Genomic DNA, 21,947 nt, shown 5'->3' with positions numbered 1-21,947 from the left:
CACACACACACACACACACACACACACACACACACACACACACACTCGTCTACAGGTTTACTGGCTTGCAGTAGGTAGGGAGCACTCACAGGGGCCTGTGTGTCAGCAAACCCCTTCCTCCAGTTTTGGCGCAGGGGCACACCCTCTTCTAGTCCTCATAGCACAGTGTTAGCATTTGGCTCGGATAGCAAGCACGACAGCTGCCCCACTTGAGTATTGCTTAACTACATGCTCAGCAACTCGTCTCTCAGAGGCTCAGTCTGTCTCTCCTCCAGCTATAGGAAGCTCTTCATCACTTCCAAAGCTTCGTCCAGGGCTGGGGGTTCATCTCAGGCGTAGAGCCCTGGCTTAGCAGGCACAAAGCCCCAGGTTTGAGTCTAGGCGAGTCCTGGTGGACTTCCTGAAGTAGGGAAGTTTTGAGCAATGTCAAAAGTGAGTGGAGGATACCCCAGATTAGTGAGCCTGATACGGGGAAGGCCCAGGGTCACTGAGTGCTCTTCACTCTAGATTCCACCCAATGACCCCCGCATCAAGAACCAGCGTGACTGCATCCCATTCTTCCGCTCTGCACCGGCGTGCCCCCAAAACAAGAACAAAGTTCGCAACCAGATCAACGCACTCACATCCTTCGTGGATGCCAGCATGGTGTACGGCAGCGAGGTCTCCCTCGCCCTTAGGCTTCGCAATCGGACCAACTACTGGGGACTGCTGGCCACCAACCAGCGTTTCCAGGACAACGGCCGAGCCCTACTGCCCTTCGACAACCTGCACGAGGACCCCTGTCTCCTCACCAACCGCGCTGTGCGCATCCCCTGCTTCCTGGCAGGTGGGTCTGTGTGTATGTTGGGGGCAGTTTGAGTCTTCCCAGAATGGAGGGGAAGGATGGGGTGTCATGAGGAAACACTATTCGGGACCTCAGGGGATCTGTGCAGCCCCTGGGACAGCTGGTGGGTGGGAATGGGTCCCTTTGCCCATCCCCTGGGCGTGGTTAGATTTCCCTGCTTCCATGACTCCAGTGACGAGGGGCTCACCACCGGAATGGCACTCCAGCCGACTATAGGAAGCGTCCCTTTTATTTTGAATCAGTGTCTGCCCATTGCTCTTAGTCATGCTATTGGGAGCTAAGAGAAGACCTAAGGCTGATCACTTCTCCTGTGACAGAAAGGGACCGTCTCTTCTCTTACCTGAAAGTAACTGTTCCCTGTATCTCAGTTTTTTCTTCTTTAGGTTGTTTTCTTATCCAGTGCTTCCCTTCTTATTGCACAGTTATGCATTTATGTGGTCCCTTCCTGCAGACGTATAATCTGCATTCTGTCCACAGTCCTTACCCTGCCTTCCTGTGGGGTTTGTGGTAATGACAGTAATCACTTCTGGGTGGACAATCCCTGAACCTCACAGCAGCCCGAAAGGCAGGGAGTATCATCCTCAACTTACAGATGTGAGGCTGAGACTCAGGAAGGATGCCTATGTTCAAGAGAGCAGTGCTCTCAGGGCAGAGCCTGTACTGGGACGAAGTCAGTGTAGCTCCCAGGCCTCTGCTTCGCTGCTCTGTCCCACTGTTTAACTAAAGCTCACTCTGTAAGGATTGTACCACTGCGTAATCCGGGGTCGGGGGAGGCAATGCTTACCTTCATCAGAGGTCTCCAGGAGCTCAGTCTAAACAAGGCCTTCTGTAGGAGGGCTGGGTGAGAAGCCAGCAGGTGACCGGACTTGCTGTCCTGTCCTGTCCTGCCTATGGGGAAGGTCTGGGTACTAAAAATGGGCCCCACCCAATGTGCCTGCTCCCCTGTTTCCATGGAAGGGCAGCATAACATCACATTTAAGTATGGGAACAGGTAGACAGATGCAGACAGGTGGTATGTAGTCCCAAGGTCAAGGTTCCCAGGGCTGTCTCCCACGATGTGTGGTCAGGGGTGTGGATCTGGTCTTCTCGTAGAAGAGAATCAGCAGGCAAGGAGACCAGCATCTGCACAGTGTATCTGCCTTAGTCCTAACCTGGACCAGCCCCTTAGGGACCCAGGAGCCCACTGTGCTCTCTGCTCTGGAGAGGAAGGTGTTGGCTTGTAAGGAGTCACATGGTACGGTTGAGATGGAAGCACAGCTGTATGAAGTTTGCCTCACCTGGTCCCTGGGTCCCAGACCTCAGTCAGCCCTTACCGAGAGACCCTCTGATAATCCAGAACTTGGGGTTTTCAAGGTGACACCCGGTCAAGTGAAACCCCCAAGCTGGCGTCCTTGCACACCCTCTTTGTGAGAGAACACAATCGACTGGCCACGGAACTGAGGCGTCTGAACCCCCGCTGGAGTGGGGACAAGCTGTACAATGAGGCCCGGAAGATCGTGGGTGCCATGGTCCAGGTAGGGGGCCCAGCGGCCAGCGTGAATCTGAGAGAGTGGCTCCCAACCTTCATGAACATGGCTTTGAGGCTGTACCTCAAGGCTGCTGGGTCTGGATGCTTGGGGCACATCTCTGACCCTGGTTCTGCCGTTAACCGTAACTTTATCTGTGGAGTTCTCTTGGGGTTTCAATATCTCATCCTCTAATGGGAGGCTGTGTCGCCATGCCCCACACAATGGCAGCGGTCACTACTGTACCCAAGAAGCCTTTTGGAAAGCAGGAGTCTATCCAGAGGGAAGGGGAGTGCTGTGGGTTGCCCAGGCAACACTCCTCCCATGACATCTCTTCCAGATTATCACCTACCGAGACTTTCTGCCTCTGGTGCTGGGCAAGGCCCGGATCAGAAGAACCTTGGGTCCCTACAGAGGGTATTGCTCCAACGTGGACCCACGTGTAGCCAATGTTTTCACCCTGGCCTTCCGTTTTGGCCACACCATGCTGCAGCCCTTCATGTTCCGCTTGGACAGCCAGTATCGGGCCTCACGATCCAACTCCCATGTTCCACTTAGCTCTGCTTTCTTTGCCAGCTGGCGAATCATACATGAAGGTGACTGGGTTTCCCAAAAGCAAGGGTGGTGAGGGTCCAAGTACCCCTTCCTTAGATGGGCTGCTGAATGCTGGTCGGGCCTCTGCAGCTGCCTTCCCAGGACAGTAGAAAGAAAGCAGCCATCAATGGGTCTCTGTGTCCTAAGGGAGGACTCCCCGACCGTCCTCTCTCACTCACTGGGAATTAAACCTGGGGCCTTGTCCATGCTATGAAAGTGCTCTACCATTAAGCTACACCCTATACCTTTTACTTCAAATTTTGTTTTATATTTATTTATTACATATACAATGTTCTGCCTGCATTTGTGCCTGCAGGCCAGAAGATACCTCATTACAGATGGTTGTGAGCCACCATGTGGTTGCTGGGAATTGAACTCAGGACCTCTGGAAGAACAGGCAGTGCTCTTAACCTCTGATCCATCTCTCTAGCCCCTACTTTTAAGTTTTTATATAAGGGCTTTATTAAAAGTAGCCTAGGCTGGCCTTAAACTAACGACTCTCTTGCCTCAGCCTCCTAAGTAGCTAAGATCATCATCCTATCCTTATCATCCATATCATCAGGCCTGATAAGGGGAGATTTCTAAGGGGGACAGACTGGCATGAGTGTGATAAATCATGAACCTGTAAGGACTCCTACTTGCTAGCTTGGCATCATGGGATGCCCCTCCCCAACCCGGGAGCTTCTGAGAGGTTAGAGGTTAGTCAAATCAGTACCTCTCTCATTTCCCACGACCAGGTGGCATCGACCCTATCCTCCGAGGTCTCATGGCCACCCCAGCTAAGCTAAACCGGCAAGATTCCATGGTGGTAGATGAGCTCCGGGACAAGCTGTTCCGGCAAGTGAGAAGGATCGGGCTGGACCTGGCGGCTCTGAACATGCAGCGCAGTCGGGACCACGGACTTCCTGGTGAGGCGGCACCTCAGACAGGGCCATTTGGGGAGCTCAGAGCAGTCCCAGGCTCTCCCTTCTGACAGGAATAAGATGAGCTGCAGTGCAGGGCAGGATAGGCCCATGCTGATGCCCCCCACAATCCCTTACTTGCCAACTCCCTGGGTCATCTCCATCTGCTATAGGGGCTCCAGGTTTAGGCCCACCTCAGGGTTAGGTCAGAGGACTAGGAGGTGAAGAGAGCAGGCGCTTGCTTTGTTGATATCATTTCCCAGTTCCAGTGACCTTCCGCAGCAGCTGTTCCAGACGAGGGAGTAAGTTAGCGGTGGCTGTAATGTGCCCAAAGTCATGACAGTATGAAGTAAAAATCTGATTTCAAAATGTCTTCATTCTTCCTGTTGTTTGGCCCCATCCACCACCATGAAGATGTTTCAGCCTTGGCATGCCTTTCTTCTTTCCAAAGTCAACCTCCCTGTTTAGATAGAACCCGAGGCCTCAGGTAAAGGGGTTGGGGACTCCCAACAGCCTGCTCTGCTCACGACAGCACACGGCAGGCACAGGAGCAGTCAGGATTCTTTCCTTTCCCTCCGTATGTGTGTATTTGTGGGGCTTACGTGGCTAGAGGCCAACTTCAGGTGTTATTCCTCAGCTGTCTTCCACCCTGCCCTTTTTAGGCAGGGTCTCTCACTGACCTGGAACGCACCATGTAGGCTGTTCTGGGTGCTCAGCCCTGAACCTCCTCCTTATCTCTACCTCTTCAGAACTAGGATCATAAGGGTGCGTGACCACATCCATATCTCCATATATATATTATATCCATATATATGTATACATATGTGTGTGTGTGTGTGTGTGTATATATATATATTAAAAGTGGGTTCTGGAGTTTCAACTCAGGTCGTCATATTTGTGTGGCAAGCAGAGTCACCTCCCCAGCTTTCCTAAACTTGGTGCTCCCTACAGCTAAGGAGCTGTGGGCGCCCCCTGCTGGAAGAATGGCACTGCTAACCACTCGGACTCCTACTCCCTAGTCCCACAAACAGTGGCTCCCTAGAGGCCATCTCAGAAGTACTATCCTGACACTGGCTTTTGTAGTCTCCTCTAGCCTCTTCCCCAGTCAGGAGCAAATCTGGAACGGTTCTGCCTCCTCTGAGCCCCACTCAGTACTAACCGACATGGGACGGATGGAGGCTGGCTGGATTTAACTCTATGTACCTCAGGGAACTCCACAAAGGAGTACCTGGGAGCGCCTGAGAGGTGCACAGCAGTGCTTAGTGATGAGAAGGCACGGCATTGTTTGCCTTTGCTGGCTGGAAGGCAGTGTTTGGATGCCACGGGCTGCTGTCCGGCAAAGCGAAGGCTCAGCTGGAGTCCAGCCCTGGTGTAGGATCCTGAGGGCTGAGGAATCAGCACGGCTGGTTTGGGGAACGTTTTGAAACAGCTTTGTTGAGGTTCACCTGCCTTCCAGTTCTCCCACATGAGTTCATAAAGAGACAGCTGCGCAGTTAGAGATGTGTAGCAGCCACCACGTTCTTAGCCAAAAGGCCGTGGCCTAATATTTAGACATTTTCATTCCCTTCAGAGGAAACTCTGTCGCAAAGGTCACCCCTCAGCCCTGCCCCAGTGCTGGGGACCACTGCTTCCCATTTGGGTCTTTCATATTCATGGAATCTTTCGGTGTGTGGTCCGTTTCTGTTGTGCATTTGTATCTATGGTTGTCGTTTGTGGTTTGTTTTCTTATTTAGCCAGTTGTTTATTTAGTCTTCAAACCTGATTTTTTTTAAAAAAATATTTTGAGTATCGTGCCTATAAAATGTGTATGACATTTAATAATATCATGAAATGTCAGATCTGTGTTGGCAGAGTGCTTGCCTTGCAAGCATGAGGAGCCGATTCATTGCCCATAAATCACTTTTTAAAAAATAAGTCAGGCTTGGATGGCATGCTTTTTGTAATCCCAGGGCTTGGGAGGCAGGAGACAGGCAGATGCTTGGAGTTCCCTGACCAGCCAGCCTATGTTACTTGATGAGTTCTAGGCCAGTTTAAAAAAAAAAAAGATAGACAGTATCTGAGAAATGACACCTAATGTTGACCTTTGACCTCCGTATGCATGTGTGCCCACACACGTGTGTAAACATGTATACAATAGCAAATCTGTGTCTGTGGGATTTTTACATGAGGACACACTCTTCAGTCTGATACACACAAAATGTGACTGTCCCCCTACAGTCTAGAGAAGATGGTGATCTTCTGGTTCTATTCAGTATTGATCATAGAACACGCTTTGGAGGATTTGTGGGGAGCAACAAAAACTATGGAAGACTGACAGCTGCTTCCTGGCTCTCCTGCAGGATACAATGCCTGGCGGCGCTTCTGTGGGCTTTCCCAGCCCCGAAATTTGGCCCAGCTTAGCCAGGTGCTAAGAAATCAGGCTTTGGCAAGGAAATTCCTGAGACTGTATGGGACACCTGACAACATTGACATCTGGATGGGGGCCATTGCGGAGCCTCTTCTGCCCGGGGCCCGAGTAGGGCCTCTCCTGGCTTGTCTTTTTGAGAACCAGTTCAGAAGAGCCAGAGATGGGGACAGGTAAGTGAGCCCCGGCACCTGAAGTAGAGGAACCAGACAGCGCAGTATGACTGAAGGAGGGAGGAAGCACCTTTCAAAGCTTCGTTTCTCAGGGCTGGAGAGATGGTTCAGTGGTTGAGCACTGAAGAAGACGACCCGGGTTCAATTCCCAGCACCCATAAGACAACTCAGGGGATCTGACACCTTCACACAGACATGCAGGCAAAGCACCAATGTATATATAAATCATGAAAGAAGACCCGGGGGGTTCCCCATGGGAAAGAAATGCTGACCGAGGCAAAGCTGACATAGACTGAGCTGGAGCCTCCTTAGGCCAAAAGAGTGACTAGCCAGGGGGCTGGAGAGATGGCTCAGCGGTTAAGAGCACTGGCTGCTCTTCCAGAGGTCCTGAGTTCAATTCCCAGCAACCACATGGTGGCTCACAACCATCTATAATGAGATCTGGCGCCCTCCTCTGGCGTGTGGGCATACATCGAGGCAGAATGTTGTATACATAATAAATAAATAAATCTTTAATAAAAAAAAAGAGTGACTAGGCAGCCCCATTGTTCTGGGTAGAAATTTCTGGATCATCCAGTTTAGTAGACCAATGTGGCCTCTAAGGAGCAAGATCCCAGAAGGCACGGGCAGAAAAAACTAAATCTGGACCCGAGTCCTTAAGTGGATGTCACTTCGATTGCTGGCTGTCTGCTTACTTCGGTGTAGTTCACCGGCCAGAAACTGGCAGGAGGACCACACGGAAGGAATGACGTAGAATGTGCCAAGCACATGAAAGGTGCTCACTATGCAGCATGCCCCAGCTGTCTCATGCATCTCTTCACCTACAGGTTCTGGTGGGAGAAATGGGGCGTGTTCACCAGAAGACAGCGCAAAGCCCTGAGACGAGTTTCTTTATCTCGGATTATATGCGACAACACTGGTATCACCACTGTTGCGAAGGACATCTTCAGGGCTAACATCTACCCAAGGGGCTTTGTGAGCTGTAGCCGTGTTCCCAAGTTGAACCTGTTGGCCTGGCGAGGCAGATGAGGTCAGCAGGTAAGGGGAGACCTGCAACGGGCCAGGCCCTCACATCTCTCCCAGAGACATCCCATCGGTTAGGCAGACAATAGAGCTTGTCTCTAGGAGTATGGTTCTCTTTCCTAATGGCTTCCAGGAATGCTAGCTTCTGGGCTGATAGTCAGTTCTGGGGTCTAGGACTTCGTAGGGGGGCAGGGAAAATTAGAAGTGTTCAATTGTCCTTAGTTTTATCACGAATGTCGTAAAATATCTCTGTCTGGATATCCAACAAATTCCCTCGCTTATTTCTGCTGTTCCCACAGGATTCCACGCCAAGCCCTCAAGTCTTAGAGACGAGGGTAAGGAGGCAATCACAAGGCTGCTTTCTCCCCCAAACCCATTTCCTGCTGGAGCTTTCGCTGGCTACAGCTCAGAGCTGGCTTCATTGGTTGAGTGCCAAGGATGCAATGGCAATGTGCCCGTTAACCTTGGCAACCTCTTAGGTAGTAGGTTATGAATCAGCACCAGGTATAAGAGCCTGTGAGTCAAGCCATGAGGCTCTGAGGTTCCAGCAAGGGACTGTGGGAGGGTTACCAGCACTTTCTCCTGTCCCTGCCCTGGAGCATGACCGAAGACCACACAGTCCCGGATCTTAGCCACACCACAACCTTCTTCCTCTGGCCCTGCAGGAAGGGCAGCACTCTTTACTTCTAGCAATAAAATGATGCTGAGGACAGGGCCTGCTGTCTCTGTGTTGGGCTGGGGAGAGCGTGGCCTTGGTTCCAAGCTTTGCCCCAAGTATGGAAGACAAGAGCTACTAAGATGCAGCCTGGGACTCCCACATGGTCTCTTCTGTGGAGGGAAGGTGGAAGAGTTTGGGCCTCAGAGTAGGAAGAATGACAGTCCACAGAAGATTAGTCAATATAAATACTTTTTATATGAAAAACAAACACAATGAAAGACCCTAGGCAGCTAGTAGGAAGGGCAGGGAACTGCCCTAGGCCATGTCCTCAACCCAGCCAGCCAGCCAGCCCTCCACTGTAGGATGAAGCTGCCTGAGGGGAGGGGACAGGAAGCTGAGGCCTCTTAGCCTCCGCTCTTCTCTGGAGAAGGGAGAGACTGAGCCCCCTCATGCATCTTCCTCCTTGGACGATGCCAAATTCCATCTTGTTGTTGTTGTTGTTGTTTGTTTTTTGAGACAGGGTCTCACTGTGCTGCCCTGGTGTCTTGGAACTCTCTATGTAGACCAGGCTGGCCTCAAACTCACAGAGGTCCACTTGGCTCTGCCTCCCAAGTGCTGGGATTAAAGGCGGTGCCACTACTCCTGGCCACCAAACTCCATTTTTAAGGGCTGCGAAGCCACTGAGATGTTGTGACAAACCAGAAAGACCCGGGGTTGAGGACAGGCTAACGCTGGGCTCACACCAAGCCAGTCTCAGACTACACAGCTGGCCTCGTTATGATGCCCACATTTGGTAGCTGAAACAGGAAGGGGAAGTCACAGGGGGCCCCAGAGTCTCCGGCTTTACTTCCACAGGGAAGAAAAGAAAAGCTTCCTCTGCTGAAGGCTATACAGAGGAGCCAGCTGGAAATTTCTAGATCCTCCAGTTTGGTAGACCAATGTGGCCTCTAAAAAGCAAGACGAAATGGGAGAGTTCTGGACTCAGACATCCTTCACCTTGTCCTCTTGCTCCACAGCCAGGGCTGCAGAGAGCTAGGCTAGTGTTCCTGAGGGGCTCACAAGGTCCTGGGGGAGGCTCTCTCGGGCCTCCTGCATGCGGCGCCGGGCTCGACGGAAGGCTTCTGTAAGGGAGGGAAATATTGTCACCTAGTCAGCTACTGTGGTGTGGAGAAGAAAGTGGCTCCGGGTATCCAGTCTGGGGTGAGGAACCTACCTAGTACATTGTGTGTGGAACTCTGCTGGCTGAACCCTTCCAGGCGGTCCAACACGCTCCGCATCTGTTTCCGGAGGGAGTTTGATTCCATGAAAGCCCTGCAGGGAGGCCAAATAGACAGTCAGGACTGCTCACCAACCACCAAGGACAAGGGGGGGGGGCAGTGTCACTCACCTGGACTGCTGCAGGCAGTGCAAGCGGAAGGTGACAGTACCTGTTGTCTCGGTGCGGAATCCAAAGCGGCTCAGCCGCTCCCCCTGGGCAGACAGCGGAGATGCGATCAGTTTGTGCAGACTTAGACCCGAGGCTTTGCTGCCATTCCTATTCCTAGCCTTGGGACGGGTAGCACCACTGAGGAAGCTTCACTCTGTCATCCCGACCCCAGCACAAGGGTAACACCAAGCTCCCCTCTCATAACTCCAGGAACATTCTACCCTCATTTGAGAATGAGAAGGTTTATATGTTTCTAGAAGGTCCACCCTGCATCTGCTGACCAAGGCCTTCAGTGGTGGAAGGGGCCAGTTATCTACTGGGGGTAAAGGAATCTCTAAATACACTATTTCCCAAGTATCTCCTAGTACAGATATCATAGGGCGGGACCTGCAGCGCAAGCCACAGGAAGGAAGGGGCAATGAACAACGAGGGGAGGGGCCTCAGTCCAGACACCACAGGTACAGAAATACTCAGTCTCCCCAAAGATAAGTCACCTTGAAGGTTCCCGGGATCCTCACGTAGGAGGGGTCCTCCAGCTCTAAGGAACCGCCTATGAAGAACCTCCTTAGCTCTGCCACAAGGCCCAGCTCCATGGGCCTCCAAGTGGTGATGGTCAGGGTGTGTGATCCTGTGTAAGCAAGAGGGGAAAGGGCCAGGTTCCATGCTTGACTTCCCTGCAATGACCTGGGTTGGTGATGACTTGACCTATGTAAAGGTTATCATGGTGGGTGACGGCCTGGCCGGAAGACACTAAGACAGAACTCCTAATCCCAGCTATTCCAGGGATCATTGTGTGCTCAAGACAAGCTTGCCAACCCCCAAGAGCCTCTTTCTCTTTGGACCTAGGAAAATGTAGAAGCAAGTGCAACATACGCCTCACAGAGGGTCTGGGAGAAGCAGATGCGATTAGCACACTGCCTGGCACACATCAGCAGGCCTGCACTTCTCCTTCAGAAGGATCGCTGCCTCATTCGGTACCTGCAGGCCCAGAGCCCACTGACTGTGTGGCTTCTCTGTCAAGACTGTGGTCTAACTGGAGGACTGGGGTACATGACAACTGTCAGGCTGCTGGACTTGAGGAGGTCAGCTTCACAGTTCTCTCAGGGGATGGGAGAAATCCCGCCAAGCTACAAGCACCCTTTCAAGTCAGAGCCCCTGATCCCTAATCACCTCTACTTCTCCTCGGGAGCATGGGGGTCTTGTGGAAGTGCTAGTCTGGTTGCTAGGGCCAAGGGCACAGGGAAGGGCAGGAACAGAGCTTACCTGGGGTGGCCGGCAGCACAGCAGCCCCATAGCCTTCTACACGGTACCTCTGCCAGAAGTCCAGGGAGAGGACCTTACAGTAGAGCACGGGCCACTCCGGGAGGGCATCTGGAAAGTGGGTGAGGTGGCACAATCTGGTCACGGGGACCGTTGTGAAGAGGGGGTCCTGGGAGAGAAGTGAGGCTGGGGACCACAGCCACTCACCAGCTGATTCATCCTCGTGGAGAAAAAAGGCTTCGAACGTGAACGGGTAGGAGAAATAGGCCACCTTGTCCTAAAAAAGAGGAGTGTCATTTATGTTTGGTGTCACAGGGTGGACAAAGCCTCTCCTGGAGTTGGTTCTCTTTGTGTCCAAAGCCAAGGTCACCTTCACACAGGGGAAAGAGAAACTGCCTGCCTCGTAGGAAGCCAACAGGCAAAGGGACAGCCACACGAGCTGCTGTCATTCTCTGAGAGATCAAGACAGCAGGGGCAGCCTGGCAGGCAAACATAGAAACAGCCCCAATTATGACTCCTCCACATACTATACAGGGGGTTGGCCTCGGGAAGCTTCAAATGCCACCTGGAGCTGTCATTCCCTCCCAGGTACACCCTCTCATCCGTCATACCATTCCCAGCGATTTGGTGGCACAGGTCTGGGTCACTCCTGAGAACTGCGGGAATGATGGGCTTGACCAGTCTGAAAGCCGAAGACACAGTAAGCTCACTAGAAAGGCCAGGAAGTCATTAAACGAGGACAGAGTTCTTTGAGACATCCATCCATCCATCCATCCATCCATCCATCCATCCATCCATCCATCCATCCATCCATCCATCCATCCACTCTTTCACGCAACGCGGTAGCCATTTACTGCCATTGACTGAGCGCTCTAAGCTGGTCTGTTCTGAGGATATTAGTGACCCAGGATTGTTTCTCCCGGAGCTAACACTGTGTGTTTAAGGGCAGGGCAACAGACATGGGTGGGATTTAAGCTATGGGATGGATCTAATTGCCTCGGGAGACTAGAGACCCAGGTCAGGTTTAGCTGCAATGTGCTCACAGTTTAGGACGAGGAGATGAGGAGGAATCCACCAAAGAGCCCGAAGAGCTCTTGGTGAGAAGAGCCAAGAGAGATATTTCGTGAAAAAAGTGAGCTGGGTCAGCTGCGTCAGGGAGGTTAATACAGTGATGGGAACTGGCAAGGTAGGGGTGACCTATGACCTTGAACTGGTCCTGTGGGAGTGAAAGGAATGCCCGGTTAGAAAAGAAGAAATGCAAGAAAATGTACTTACTAGTAGCTGGCAGCTCCACAAAGAAATGGATGTAGAGGTGGTCGTACTCATAGCCTTGGGCTGAAACTGAAAAGAGAAAACACAGCATGAGTGTAGCCAGTTCTCTCACCGCCCTTCTCGGTCAGGTCTTAAAGGGCCACGTGCTCTGCAAATAAGCCCTCTGAGGACCAAGATTCTCTGCTTCCAGAAACGCCTCACCATTCAGCCTCCTATGCTCAGCCCAGACTAAGTCGAGGTGAGTAGGGCACTCACAGTTCCATCAGACCCTTGTCTGGCTCCAAGACAAGACACTTACCCACCTCTCCATTTACAAAGAGCCGGAGGGCACCTGGGACAGTCTGCAGCGGAGAGAAATGGGAAGGTGTTGGGACCAGAGGGAATCAAGCTGCCCCCCCAACCCTGTCCCCAAACCCGCAGAGAACCTTCCACTGACTCTCCTACCTAGGCCACATTACTGCATGTCCTTCTGCCCTGACACTTCTCCACAGAACTGTTCCTGTTTCCAGACTTACAGAGTAACAGCACAGCATTGAAATGGCAGAGAAGGTAACCCTGGGGCTCTTCAGGCCACCGAGTTTCTTTTTTAAGTGTTTGTGTTATCTGTCTTGACATTTTTTTTTTTACATTACAATTCGTTGCCTAAATACTATAAAAACAGCATGAGTTACTTTCCTAGAGACAGAGAAGGGGAAGCCAGTGAGCAGTTCTAGCCTTGTGTGCAGATCTAGAAACAGAATCCCTGGTGAGAGGGAAACCCAGACAGGACCCAGGTAACTGACCTAGGCTGTTTTAGGTTTCATTGTCTAAGATCCAAAGCACTTGATCAGCAGAAATGACATCTCTTCCCCTGTCTGAGTTGCTCTACAAAACATCCACATGAAGGATGAGGAAGACGTTTTTTGATTTCTATATATTTTTAATTAATTGTAAATTAATACATGAATGCATTACCACTGATAAAAAACCACCTAAACCTGGAGAACAAGAAGCCAAAATACTTGATGTATTCTTTCCCTGCCCAATGCCCATTGACCACCAGCACTCAGCCTGTTCTAAGAGAGGCCCACACAGCGTGTGTGTTCCCTTTCAGACCCCATTCTAGGCCTGCAGGGTCCTCATCAATGTGCAGAGTCGTGGAATGCATCTGCAGAGCGCATCTTGGAGCCTTCTGAGAGAGGTACCATAAGGGCCTCACAGCCAGATGCCGCCTAGCAGCTCACAGCACTGCAGGAAACTGAGCTACTCACCATCTCAAAGTCTGTGCCCACAAGGCTGCTGAGGTACTCCTTGTGGCGGCCGTAAAGCTGAGGAAACAAAGTGAACCAATCCTCAAAATGCAGACGGAGCCAGGCCAGGGTTTGGTTCTGACTGGGAGGAAATTGGGGCAGGGCAAGCAAGCTTGATACCACCAAGTTTGTGCCAGCCATCCCAACATTGCTGAGGCTAAGGCAAGAGGATTGCTGCCAACTCAAGGCCAACCTGGGCCACCTACACACACACACACACACACACACACACACACACACACACACACACACACATATTGTGGGAGCCCACAGTTCCGAATCCATTCCATCTTGACTCATCATGGTCATAGTTCGAACCTATTCTTCCTCCTCAAGGACAAACAGGATGTTACTGATATGGTTACTGAATGTCTTGCTCCTCAAAGGCCAAACAATGGGATATTTGCCTTAGGGTGAGGTTACTAGGTGTTTTGAGAAGTAAGAAAGTAATTACAATGGTTTATTCCTTATATTATGGGAAGGAAGTCTTGTGCCCACCACTTTTGATTGGGGTATATAAGGACTATGAGTGATAGACTTGGGGCTGTTACAGTATTCACCGGAAGCCTTCCCAACTCTATCTTCTGCCTCTTTGTCTATTTCTTTCCGCAATCCTCACTCCCCTTTTTGATCAAGTGAGAACAGGTCGGCCGGTCCCAACAACACATCCCTGCTAATAACTAATAGTGATACCCAGAGGTGCTGAAGTTGGCCAGTCTGGGAGCGAACCTGCCTCTCAAGTGGACAAGCTCTATTACTTGGGTCCTTAACTTCAAGGTCCTTGTTTATAAAGTGGTACTAACGCTCACCTCCCAGGGTGGGAAGAGCTAAATGGAATGCTTGGGATACGCCTGGCACGGAGCACAATCAATGCTCAGGTACATGGTCACTGGTAGTACGCTCCCGTATGGTCAAAGCCGCCTGCTATGTCGGCTGTGTTTTCTGGATGTGGTGGGCTGCCCTCTCCCTCAGTAGCCACCCTGACGTGGTTTCACGTAAACTAGTGCTTACGTCCTTGAACACACGCTGCTCCCGCTCCTCCTCCTCTGGCTGTGCGAGTGAGGACACGTTGTCGATTGTGTATTTCCAAGCAGAAGTATGTTCCTGCTTTTCTCCCTCAGTCTCGATTCTGTAAGGTCAAAGCCACAAAAAGGATCATTTCTGTTGGCGAGAGAAGTGGCCTTCCAGACCCTGCCCAGGGAGTCAACATGGCTGGTGACACTGCTCACTTGAAGAATATGATAAGGATGGCCGTAAGGATGATCAAGAGAGGGAAATAGTGGCAAAGCAGAAAGGGTGCCAGACCAGTTCTGGACCCATTCTACCTCACTGACACGGGACACCGGACAGCACTCAGTCCTCTCACCTCAAGAGGGGACAGGCTGGGAGAGTCTGGTCTCTCACAGTGCTGCCCTCTCAGACAGATGAGGAGACTGGGCCTGATCTGGCTGAGTCCCCTTCCCCTGTCCTAGCCGTCCCCTATACTCTGCAATGCATGAATCCTTCTTACTCAACTGCGCAGCTAATAGGATTCTTTTGGCTCCATGCTTCCTGGACGTTTCCTAAAGGCCAGAACATGAATCAGTGCCTGGGAACTAAACATTTAGGAGCAGTTCAAGGGCTTTCTGGAATCTGCTCAGCTAGAGGCAGGAGGGCGAGCAGAGAAGCCTGGGCACACTCTTTTTCTCCTTCCCACCTGTACGGTCCTTTGATGCCGGTGAAGTCAGGCTTCACGGTGATCACCCCATTGCTGTCCACCTTCAGAATGCAGAGGATATGTTCATACGCCTTATAGCCAAGCCTAGGAACCAGGAAACCGTCACCAAGGTTTGGGGTCACCATGGAGACACAGAGAAAGGTGGTCAGCCACCTCGGGGATGGGACAAAGGACACAGGAGGAACTTTCATGGTGACATTGTTTCTTCTGAGTACAGCAAAAGAGAAAAAGACCCTCCGCCACCAAGGTCCCAGATGGCTGTAACAGGAAGCTGGGGTGAGTGACAGGAGAAAAGGGGGATGACCGGGCTGGCAGGGCAAAGTGTCACTTACTTTCCATAGGGGCCCAGGTCTGCCATAATGTACATAGTCTGAAGGGGGGTGTTAATGGCGTGGCTGTTCCTGATGAAGTCTTCCGAGGGCTCCCAGGTGATAATGCGAGACTTGAGTTTGCTGCCCTCCCTAGGAGGGAATCACAGGAAAGGGTCACTTCCCTGACACCCCACAAAGCGCCTGAAGGAGATCATAAGGGAACCCCTTCCTACTGGGTCTCTAACTGGGTGGGAAGTAGCAGTCAGTAGAATGTACAGAAACCTTAGCCCGAGACACCACGGAGAGCCCTGAGACACCACGGAGAGCCCCGATCCCACTTGCACTCACGTCCCTCGCCTGTCCTGGCGGCGCCGCCTGACGTTTGCCATCCGCTCAACCAGGAACGATGGCACCTCGCTGGCTGCAGTCGTTACTCTCTGGCAGTACTGGGAAAAGAGGGCAGGGCCACATGCGTAAAAACACCTGAGAGGAAGCCTTCCTTCTGACCCTTCCTCCAGGGTGCAAACCCAACCGATAGAACCTCACAATTACCCGTGCCGAGGAAGGGGAGACGGCACAACCTAAGGAAAACTCCTGCTGTACCATGGTTTTCCTTAGGATTCTAGAAATGAGTCGTTTATGCTAATAGTAATATCAGCCTGCATTCTCTGGACACGTGCCAACAAAAAGGTTGGGTAAGTGTGCCCGGTAAATAGTGATGCTAACTAACTAGGTGGTCAGAAATGCCAGATAGGATGCGGGCTTTGGAGGAAGTGCGCACTTGGGGAAGCTAGCACCAGCTGGATTTTTATTTGCTTTTCCACAATGGTCTAGAATTTAGATTCTGCCGGCTCACAGCTCTCCTGAAGAAAACAGTCCAAATCTTTCAAAAGAAACACACTAACATCTGCTCCTGGCAGAGCTCTAGGGGATCAGAAACACAAAAATCAGAAAATACAGTTCCACCTTCAAGGAACTTCCGATCTTCCTGAGAAGATGTAGCTAATGGCGGAAGAGAATGTAAAACAAGCCCATAAAGGGCTCACTGGTGCCTGAAGAAACACAGGCATTCCCTACGGCCAAGGCAAATTCCTCTTCTCACCTGCAAACTCCTGAGTCTCGATGGAATTTGATGATTAATTAATTGCTTTTTCAGGCAGGATTTCTTTGTGTAGCCCTGGCTTTCCTAGAACTCACTCTGTAGACCAGGTTAGCCTCAAAACTACAGAGATCCACCTGCCTCTGCCTTCCCAGTGCTGGGATTAAAGGCGTGCGCCACCACTGCCACTTGCCTGGCTTTGACTGAATTTTAAATAGATGGTTCTAGATTCTGTCTGCCCTCCCTGACCCCCACGGCCCTCCAGGAGGGCGAAGAGTGTACCAGCCACACTACCTGCAGACTCTGCCCACTCCAGCTGGCTGCCAGCAGTTTCTAGAATCACAGCTCTACCCTTACTGAGTATCCCACTTACCACACAGTATCAGCAAGACTAGAAAACTAGGGGGGGGACAAACAAGGAAGCGATGGTACCTCAAAAGAAACAGTACCTCTTCCAAGTCGGTGTATCTATCAGAGTCGGTGTAGGTGAAGATGCGCCGGTTTCTCCTGCCGCCGGAATTCTCCAGCTTCAGGACCTCTTGGCGGTACTGATGATCCAATGGACTCTGACACGCGGATTCATTTTGATACAGATCTACTTCAAACTGAAATCATCCCAAAGAAACAGATTGGCTGGGACTACCTCAGACTTTGGTTTCTGTAGCTACCAAACCACATAACTTCTACGGAGCTGGTCGATATGTTTTGATAAGCAACCACCACTTATTTTAATAATGATGGGCAGGGGATCTAAGCATGTTAGAGTTAGAGGCAACCAAGTGGACATTCTAATTCAGCTCTGCTACTAGAGATGCTGCAGAGTCCAGAGACGGGGAGCGCCTGATCCAGAACACTAAACCGAGCAGTTTACCGACATTACAGCCGTTACAGAACAAAATCCAAATAAACAAAACGGGAAAGTATGAACCTCCACAACCTTTTCTGGAAATCAGTTTGGCAGCGTGAGTCACCAGCCAGGGGGGAGGCGGGCGGGTGGAGGGAGACTGAGGACAGGTAATACTGGCTCACCTGGCTAAAGAGTTTCTCCTGCCACCCAATCACAACCTCTTCCTCCTCTTCTTCATCGGGGCGGTGTCCACCTCCAAACACAACAGAACGAGTCAGCCGGGCAACACGCCTTCCTCTGTGATTGATTATAACCAGCGCTCCTATTCTTGCTTTATTTGGGTTTTTAAGAATCCATTATTGCTGTTTGGGACAGTGTCTCACTGTGCAACCCAGTCTCGCCTCCTTGTCCAGATCCTCCTGCCTCAGCCAGGAGGCGCTGACATTACATGTCTATATCACCAGGCTTGCCTTCAAAGTCCCTCTGCACACTGACCCCGCAAACCCCACTGGAGTTCAGTGACTCATAAGTACTCGGTCTAGACAAAGAATGGAGGTCATGGACATACTTTGGCTAATACTAGAAGCCAAGATTAGGACCTGAGGCATCTTAATCACTGCTCTAATTTGAATAAAACGCAGTCCTGCCTTCCAGGAAATACTTTGAACCCAGTATTAGGAACTGAAATTTCCTTAGAGCTGGAGGCCAGCCCTTCCCGCATTTGCTAGATAAGGAGCCTAGTGCTTTTCTCTCACAGCCCTGAAAGCATCACAGAAGTGTCCGTAAACACTGACTCAGGAGAGGACGGGGAAGGCAAACAAACGAGACTTTAAAGAACCGTATTTAGTACAGTCCTGGCTCCATGCACCTCTGGAAAGACGCATACCTGTGAGCCACCAGTCTATCCTTTTTGCCTAGGAATATTTCTAAATAGAAGGAGAAATAACAACAGCACGCAAGATTATCAGCCCAATATAAGCATTCTGAGCTCTCTTTTGGCCTCCAAGGCAAGGAAAACCACATTTACATGCAGACTCCTGTTTTAAAATGGTTTTCACCTTTGGAGTTAGGAACGCATTTCTCTTGGAAGCCCCCTCCCCCACAGAAGTCACACTTGGAGTGGGTGAGATGGCTCAGTGGATAAAGGGGCCCATGGGTAAAGAGGCCCGTGGCCAACCTGATTTCAAGCCTCAGGGCTCATGGGGTGAAAAGAGATAACTGAACTGACCCCCAAAGATTGTCCTCTGAGCTTCACTCCTGCACCGTGGCATGGACAGGCACACATATAAAAAAAATGTAAAAAAGACCAAACGCTCCCACATGCCCCAGCTATGTGGCACGGGGCAACCAGCTCAATCTCTCTGAGGCTTCGGTTCTCCTCCGTACCTCCCCTCTACTGCCCTCACCCTTTTCTCAATTCTCATCATCATCACCCAAAACACCCACTAGCAACTTGAGGAGGCCTAAAAGTGGCCAAGTCTATGAGGTCCTTCCCCATCTGGGCAGCAGGCTGGTAATGAAGAAAGTTGCTTGATGTGATTCTTTTCAGATGAACTCTGTCAAGAAAAGAGAAGTCCAAGATACGCACATCAAAGACACACAGCCAGGAGATAAATACAGCAAAGGATAGGAAAACCAGAATCACAGAGTCAGAGATGCCTGCCTAGGTGTCTGCATGCAGAACACTGCGGGGAGGAGGTGGGTTGGGGGCGTCGGAGAAGTCAGTGAGAGGGCGTGTTGGGACACAAGGGCCTGAGGATTTGAAAGTGACCAGAACTTGAAGGGGCCTGGGCAGGAGTGAGGTCTGGAAGGTGTGCCTGGAAGCTTTCAGTGAGAAAAGGTCTTGGTAGTTAGATGTGCGGAGATGGCAGAGGAAGTAGTTGGAATTGCAAGCGGAAGTGGGGGCCTCCGAACACCCAAAAGCTTAGGATGGAATTGTCTGAGAGCATTAAGTTAGGGGGTCCCGGAGCTGGGGTGGCGTGACTACCGGAGGCGCAGGTTGCGCACGGGGTCCCGGGAGCGATACACGGCCTCGCCGGTGTCAGTGCTCCAGACCGCTTCCGCCATGACAGCCGCTTCGCGCTGCGACCGTGCCGGAAAGCGCGGTGCTCGTTCCCCTGGCAACGGAGACGCTGGCTTCCTAGGCAACCGTGGCGCTGCTCACGCAGCCCTCCAGTCCCGCGGGAGCTCGTCCCTAGTCCGGCCGCGGTACCCTCAGCACTGGGTACTGTCACTTAAGGTCTGCAGGCTGGATTGTCCTGGTAAATAAAGCTCACCCACAACTAAGGTGAGAGTCGATGCACGGCAGAGATGAGGAAACCGCCATCAGCCACTTCATTTAAGTGTAAAAATGGTGCTGGGGTCAGAACCAGATGACCTGAATCCTTGCTTTCTGAGCAAACACTGCCTTCCACTGAACATTGAAAACTTTAACCCACGGGGCTGGAGAAATGGCGTAGTGGTTAAGTGGTCAGTGGCTGCTCTTCCAGAGGACCTGGGTTTAGTTCCCAACACCCACCTAACTACTCACACTTGTCTGTAAGTTCAGATCCAGGCGATCAGACACCTTCCCTTCTCCCAGCACACATGTGGTACCCAGACATACGTTCAGGCAAAAGCCCATACACATAAAATAATTTTTTAAAAGAAAACTTTGGCCTAAGCAGTTGGTGGATGTGATTGAAAGAACATAGTCATTTTTTTTTCTCAAGGAAACCAGGGAAGGTTATGTCATGAAGACATGAAAACATATTCTTGGAAATAAAAAACAAACTATAGGACAGATATATTGTTCGTTGTGTTGGAATGCATTGAGCCAGAGAAAGAAAAAAACAAGGAAGCCAGAGAAAAAACAAGGAAGCTAGCAATAAGGAAGGAAGGGTGTTTTTAAGAACTGGTTTTTCCCCTGTGCATGTTGGTTCTGGATTATTGGCCACTTTAGATCCCTCACCAACCCCTGCTAAACCACTTAAGTGACATTCAGAAGCCATGGTTCACTGGAGCGTCAAAGGAAAGATGGTACGAATTTAATTCTGGCAGTTTGGCAATATCAACATTGGTTCTCTGACAGTTGCTGCTCCTTCATCTGAATAAGCAATTGTTACCTGCACTGAGGAATTTCATGGCAGTTTGATTATAGAGCACAGAAATCCTGGGCATCTTACTCATTGTGTACACCAAGAACGCACCACAAACAGCACCCGCTTATTAGGATCTAATACAGTTTGTTTGTATTGACTCTAACCCTCATAGAAACACCTCCAAGAGGTACTTTATTCCCATTTAGAGATGAAGTTAGCTATTAATGAGGGCTGAAGTGGGAGAAGCTGGATTCCACCTGGCCTATCTATCGAGGCCTCAAACCCTCTACTGACTTACTGTCTCCCACCCACTTACTGTCTCCCGCCCACCTCCTTAAGAACACACAGTTTCCAACTGAGTGATGATTTCAATAGATCAAGCCATGGAGACTGGCTCACTGAAGAGTAAGACACTCGTTTTCCTTCTTAAAGATGAGAATTGCCAGGTGTGGGTTGATGTTTGGATTCCCAGCACTGGAGACATTAATGCAGGAGGATGTCAAGGTCAAGACCTTATTTCAAACAAACAAAAAAGAACACACGATGCTGAAATGTATTAATACTATCTATCTACACACCTTTTAAATACTGCAGTTTAATGTACCTCAATTGTACCTCAGTAAACTGTTTTTTCTAAAACAAAAACTTTAAAAAGTGTTGTTCTGAGTCAAATCTATGAGTCTGTCCTCCTCTGGATTGCTGTCTCCTTTAACCTATGCCCCCCCCGTGAACCCCAATTATGAGATGCCACAAGAGAACAGGCCCAGGAAAGTCTCCCTTCTCCCTCGTCAGTCAGTCACTACTTTATAGTTTACCTGACTCCGGAGGACATAATTTATGAAAGCAGATAAAGAGTCACGGAGCTGCAGAATGTCTGTGAGTTGACTGGGCTTCAGTTTAGATCCCCGAACTCACCTTGGCACTGTGGAAGAGCAGCATTTGGATACAACACTCTTATGAGGAACAATTGAAATATATGTCTGCTTCATCAAAGGAAACATGTTTGTGGGCACATCAGAACCCAAAATGCCAAAGACAAAAGAGAGAGTCCAAAAAGCAGAGAGAAGCAAATCCTTGTGCGTGATGGACCCTTGGTGAAATCGGAGCTAAATTCTCACCAGAACTGTGGACCTGAGAGCAGTGGAGTGGCATACTCAGCAAAGACATGGGGATGGCAACAGGCTCACAGAATGCTAAACATCAGTAATCTGTCGTGGGATGTTAGTACACTAGGTGAGATCAGTCTACCCTAACAGCCACACTTCCATGATTAATTAATTAATAAGAAGTCTCTGTGTTGTTTTTTGGGGCTGGCAGCAGAAAAGAAAGTCTACATATGGTGGCCAACTTGGAGGCTAAAATATCCAAACACAGGGCCTGAGAAAGCTAAGAAAAGTTCTGGGCCTGGAGCTGGATGTGGGTTCCTAGTCCTGCTGTCTCTCAGGTGGGCCAGGGCTCAGAACATGGACTTGCATGCACCAGCATTATGCTCTAAGCAGAGCCGCATGGCAGCTGACTTGGCGGTTTAAGATTTGTCTCACAC

The 21,947-nt window shown here is 50.6% G+C and overlaps 2 protein-coding genes across 2 annotated transcripts in view; one reads left to right on the top strand and one right to left on the bottom strand.

The window, feature by feature from the left end:
• The window catches only part of Epx (eosinophil peroxidase), an 11,312-nt gene extending 3,861 nt beyond the window's left edge, over positions 1-7,451 (top strand). The window contains exons 7-12 of the mRNA XM_026780831.1: positions 508-826; positions 2,198-2,358; positions 2,690-2,945; positions 3,681-3,851; positions 6,185-6,422; positions 7,250-7,451. Coding sequence (XP_026636632.1) covers positions 508-826; positions 2,198-2,358; positions 2,690-2,945; positions 3,681-3,851; positions 6,185-6,422; positions 7,250-7,451 — 1,347 coding nt within the window. The remainder of the gene's footprint in view (positions 1-507; positions 827-2,197; positions 2,359-2,689; positions 2,946-3,680; positions 3,852-6,184; positions 6,423-7,249) is intronic.
• A 1,247-nt stretch (positions 7,452-8,698) lies between these two features.
• On the bottom strand, positions 8,699-19,391 carry Mks1 (Meckel syndrome, type 1). The gene is made up of 18 exons (XM_005350499.3): positions 19,312-19,391; positions 18,771-18,880; positions 17,507-17,577; positions 16,927-17,082; positions 15,727-15,824; positions 15,400-15,528; positions 15,047-15,151; positions 14,362-14,479; positions 13,312-13,368; positions 12,360-12,402; positions 12,065-12,130; positions 11,401-11,471; positions 10,997-11,066; positions 10,793-10,900; positions 10,024-10,157; positions 9,491-9,573; positions 9,317-9,414; positions 8,699-9,224 (listed from the first exon to the last, which is right to left on the bottom strand). The coding sequence occupies exons 1-18, from the start codon at positions 19,389-19,391 to the stop codon at positions 9,136-9,138; spliced, it is 1,686 nt and encodes a 561-aa protein (XP_005350556.1). The 3' UTR covers positions 8,699-9,135.
• Between the last annotated feature and the right edge of the window lie 2,556 nt (positions 19,392-21,947).

Source organism: Microtus ochrogaster, chromosome 7 (assembly GCF_000317375.1).
Source record: "Microtus ochrogaster isolate Prairie Vole_2 chromosome 7, MicOch1.0, whole genome shotgun sequence".
Taxonomy (NCBI): domain Eukaryota; kingdom Metazoa; phylum Chordata; class Mammalia; order Rodentia; family Cricetidae; genus Microtus; species Microtus ochrogaster.
Note: the sequence above shows the minus strand (reverse complement) of the source record. Positions and strands in the feature narration are given on the sequence as shown.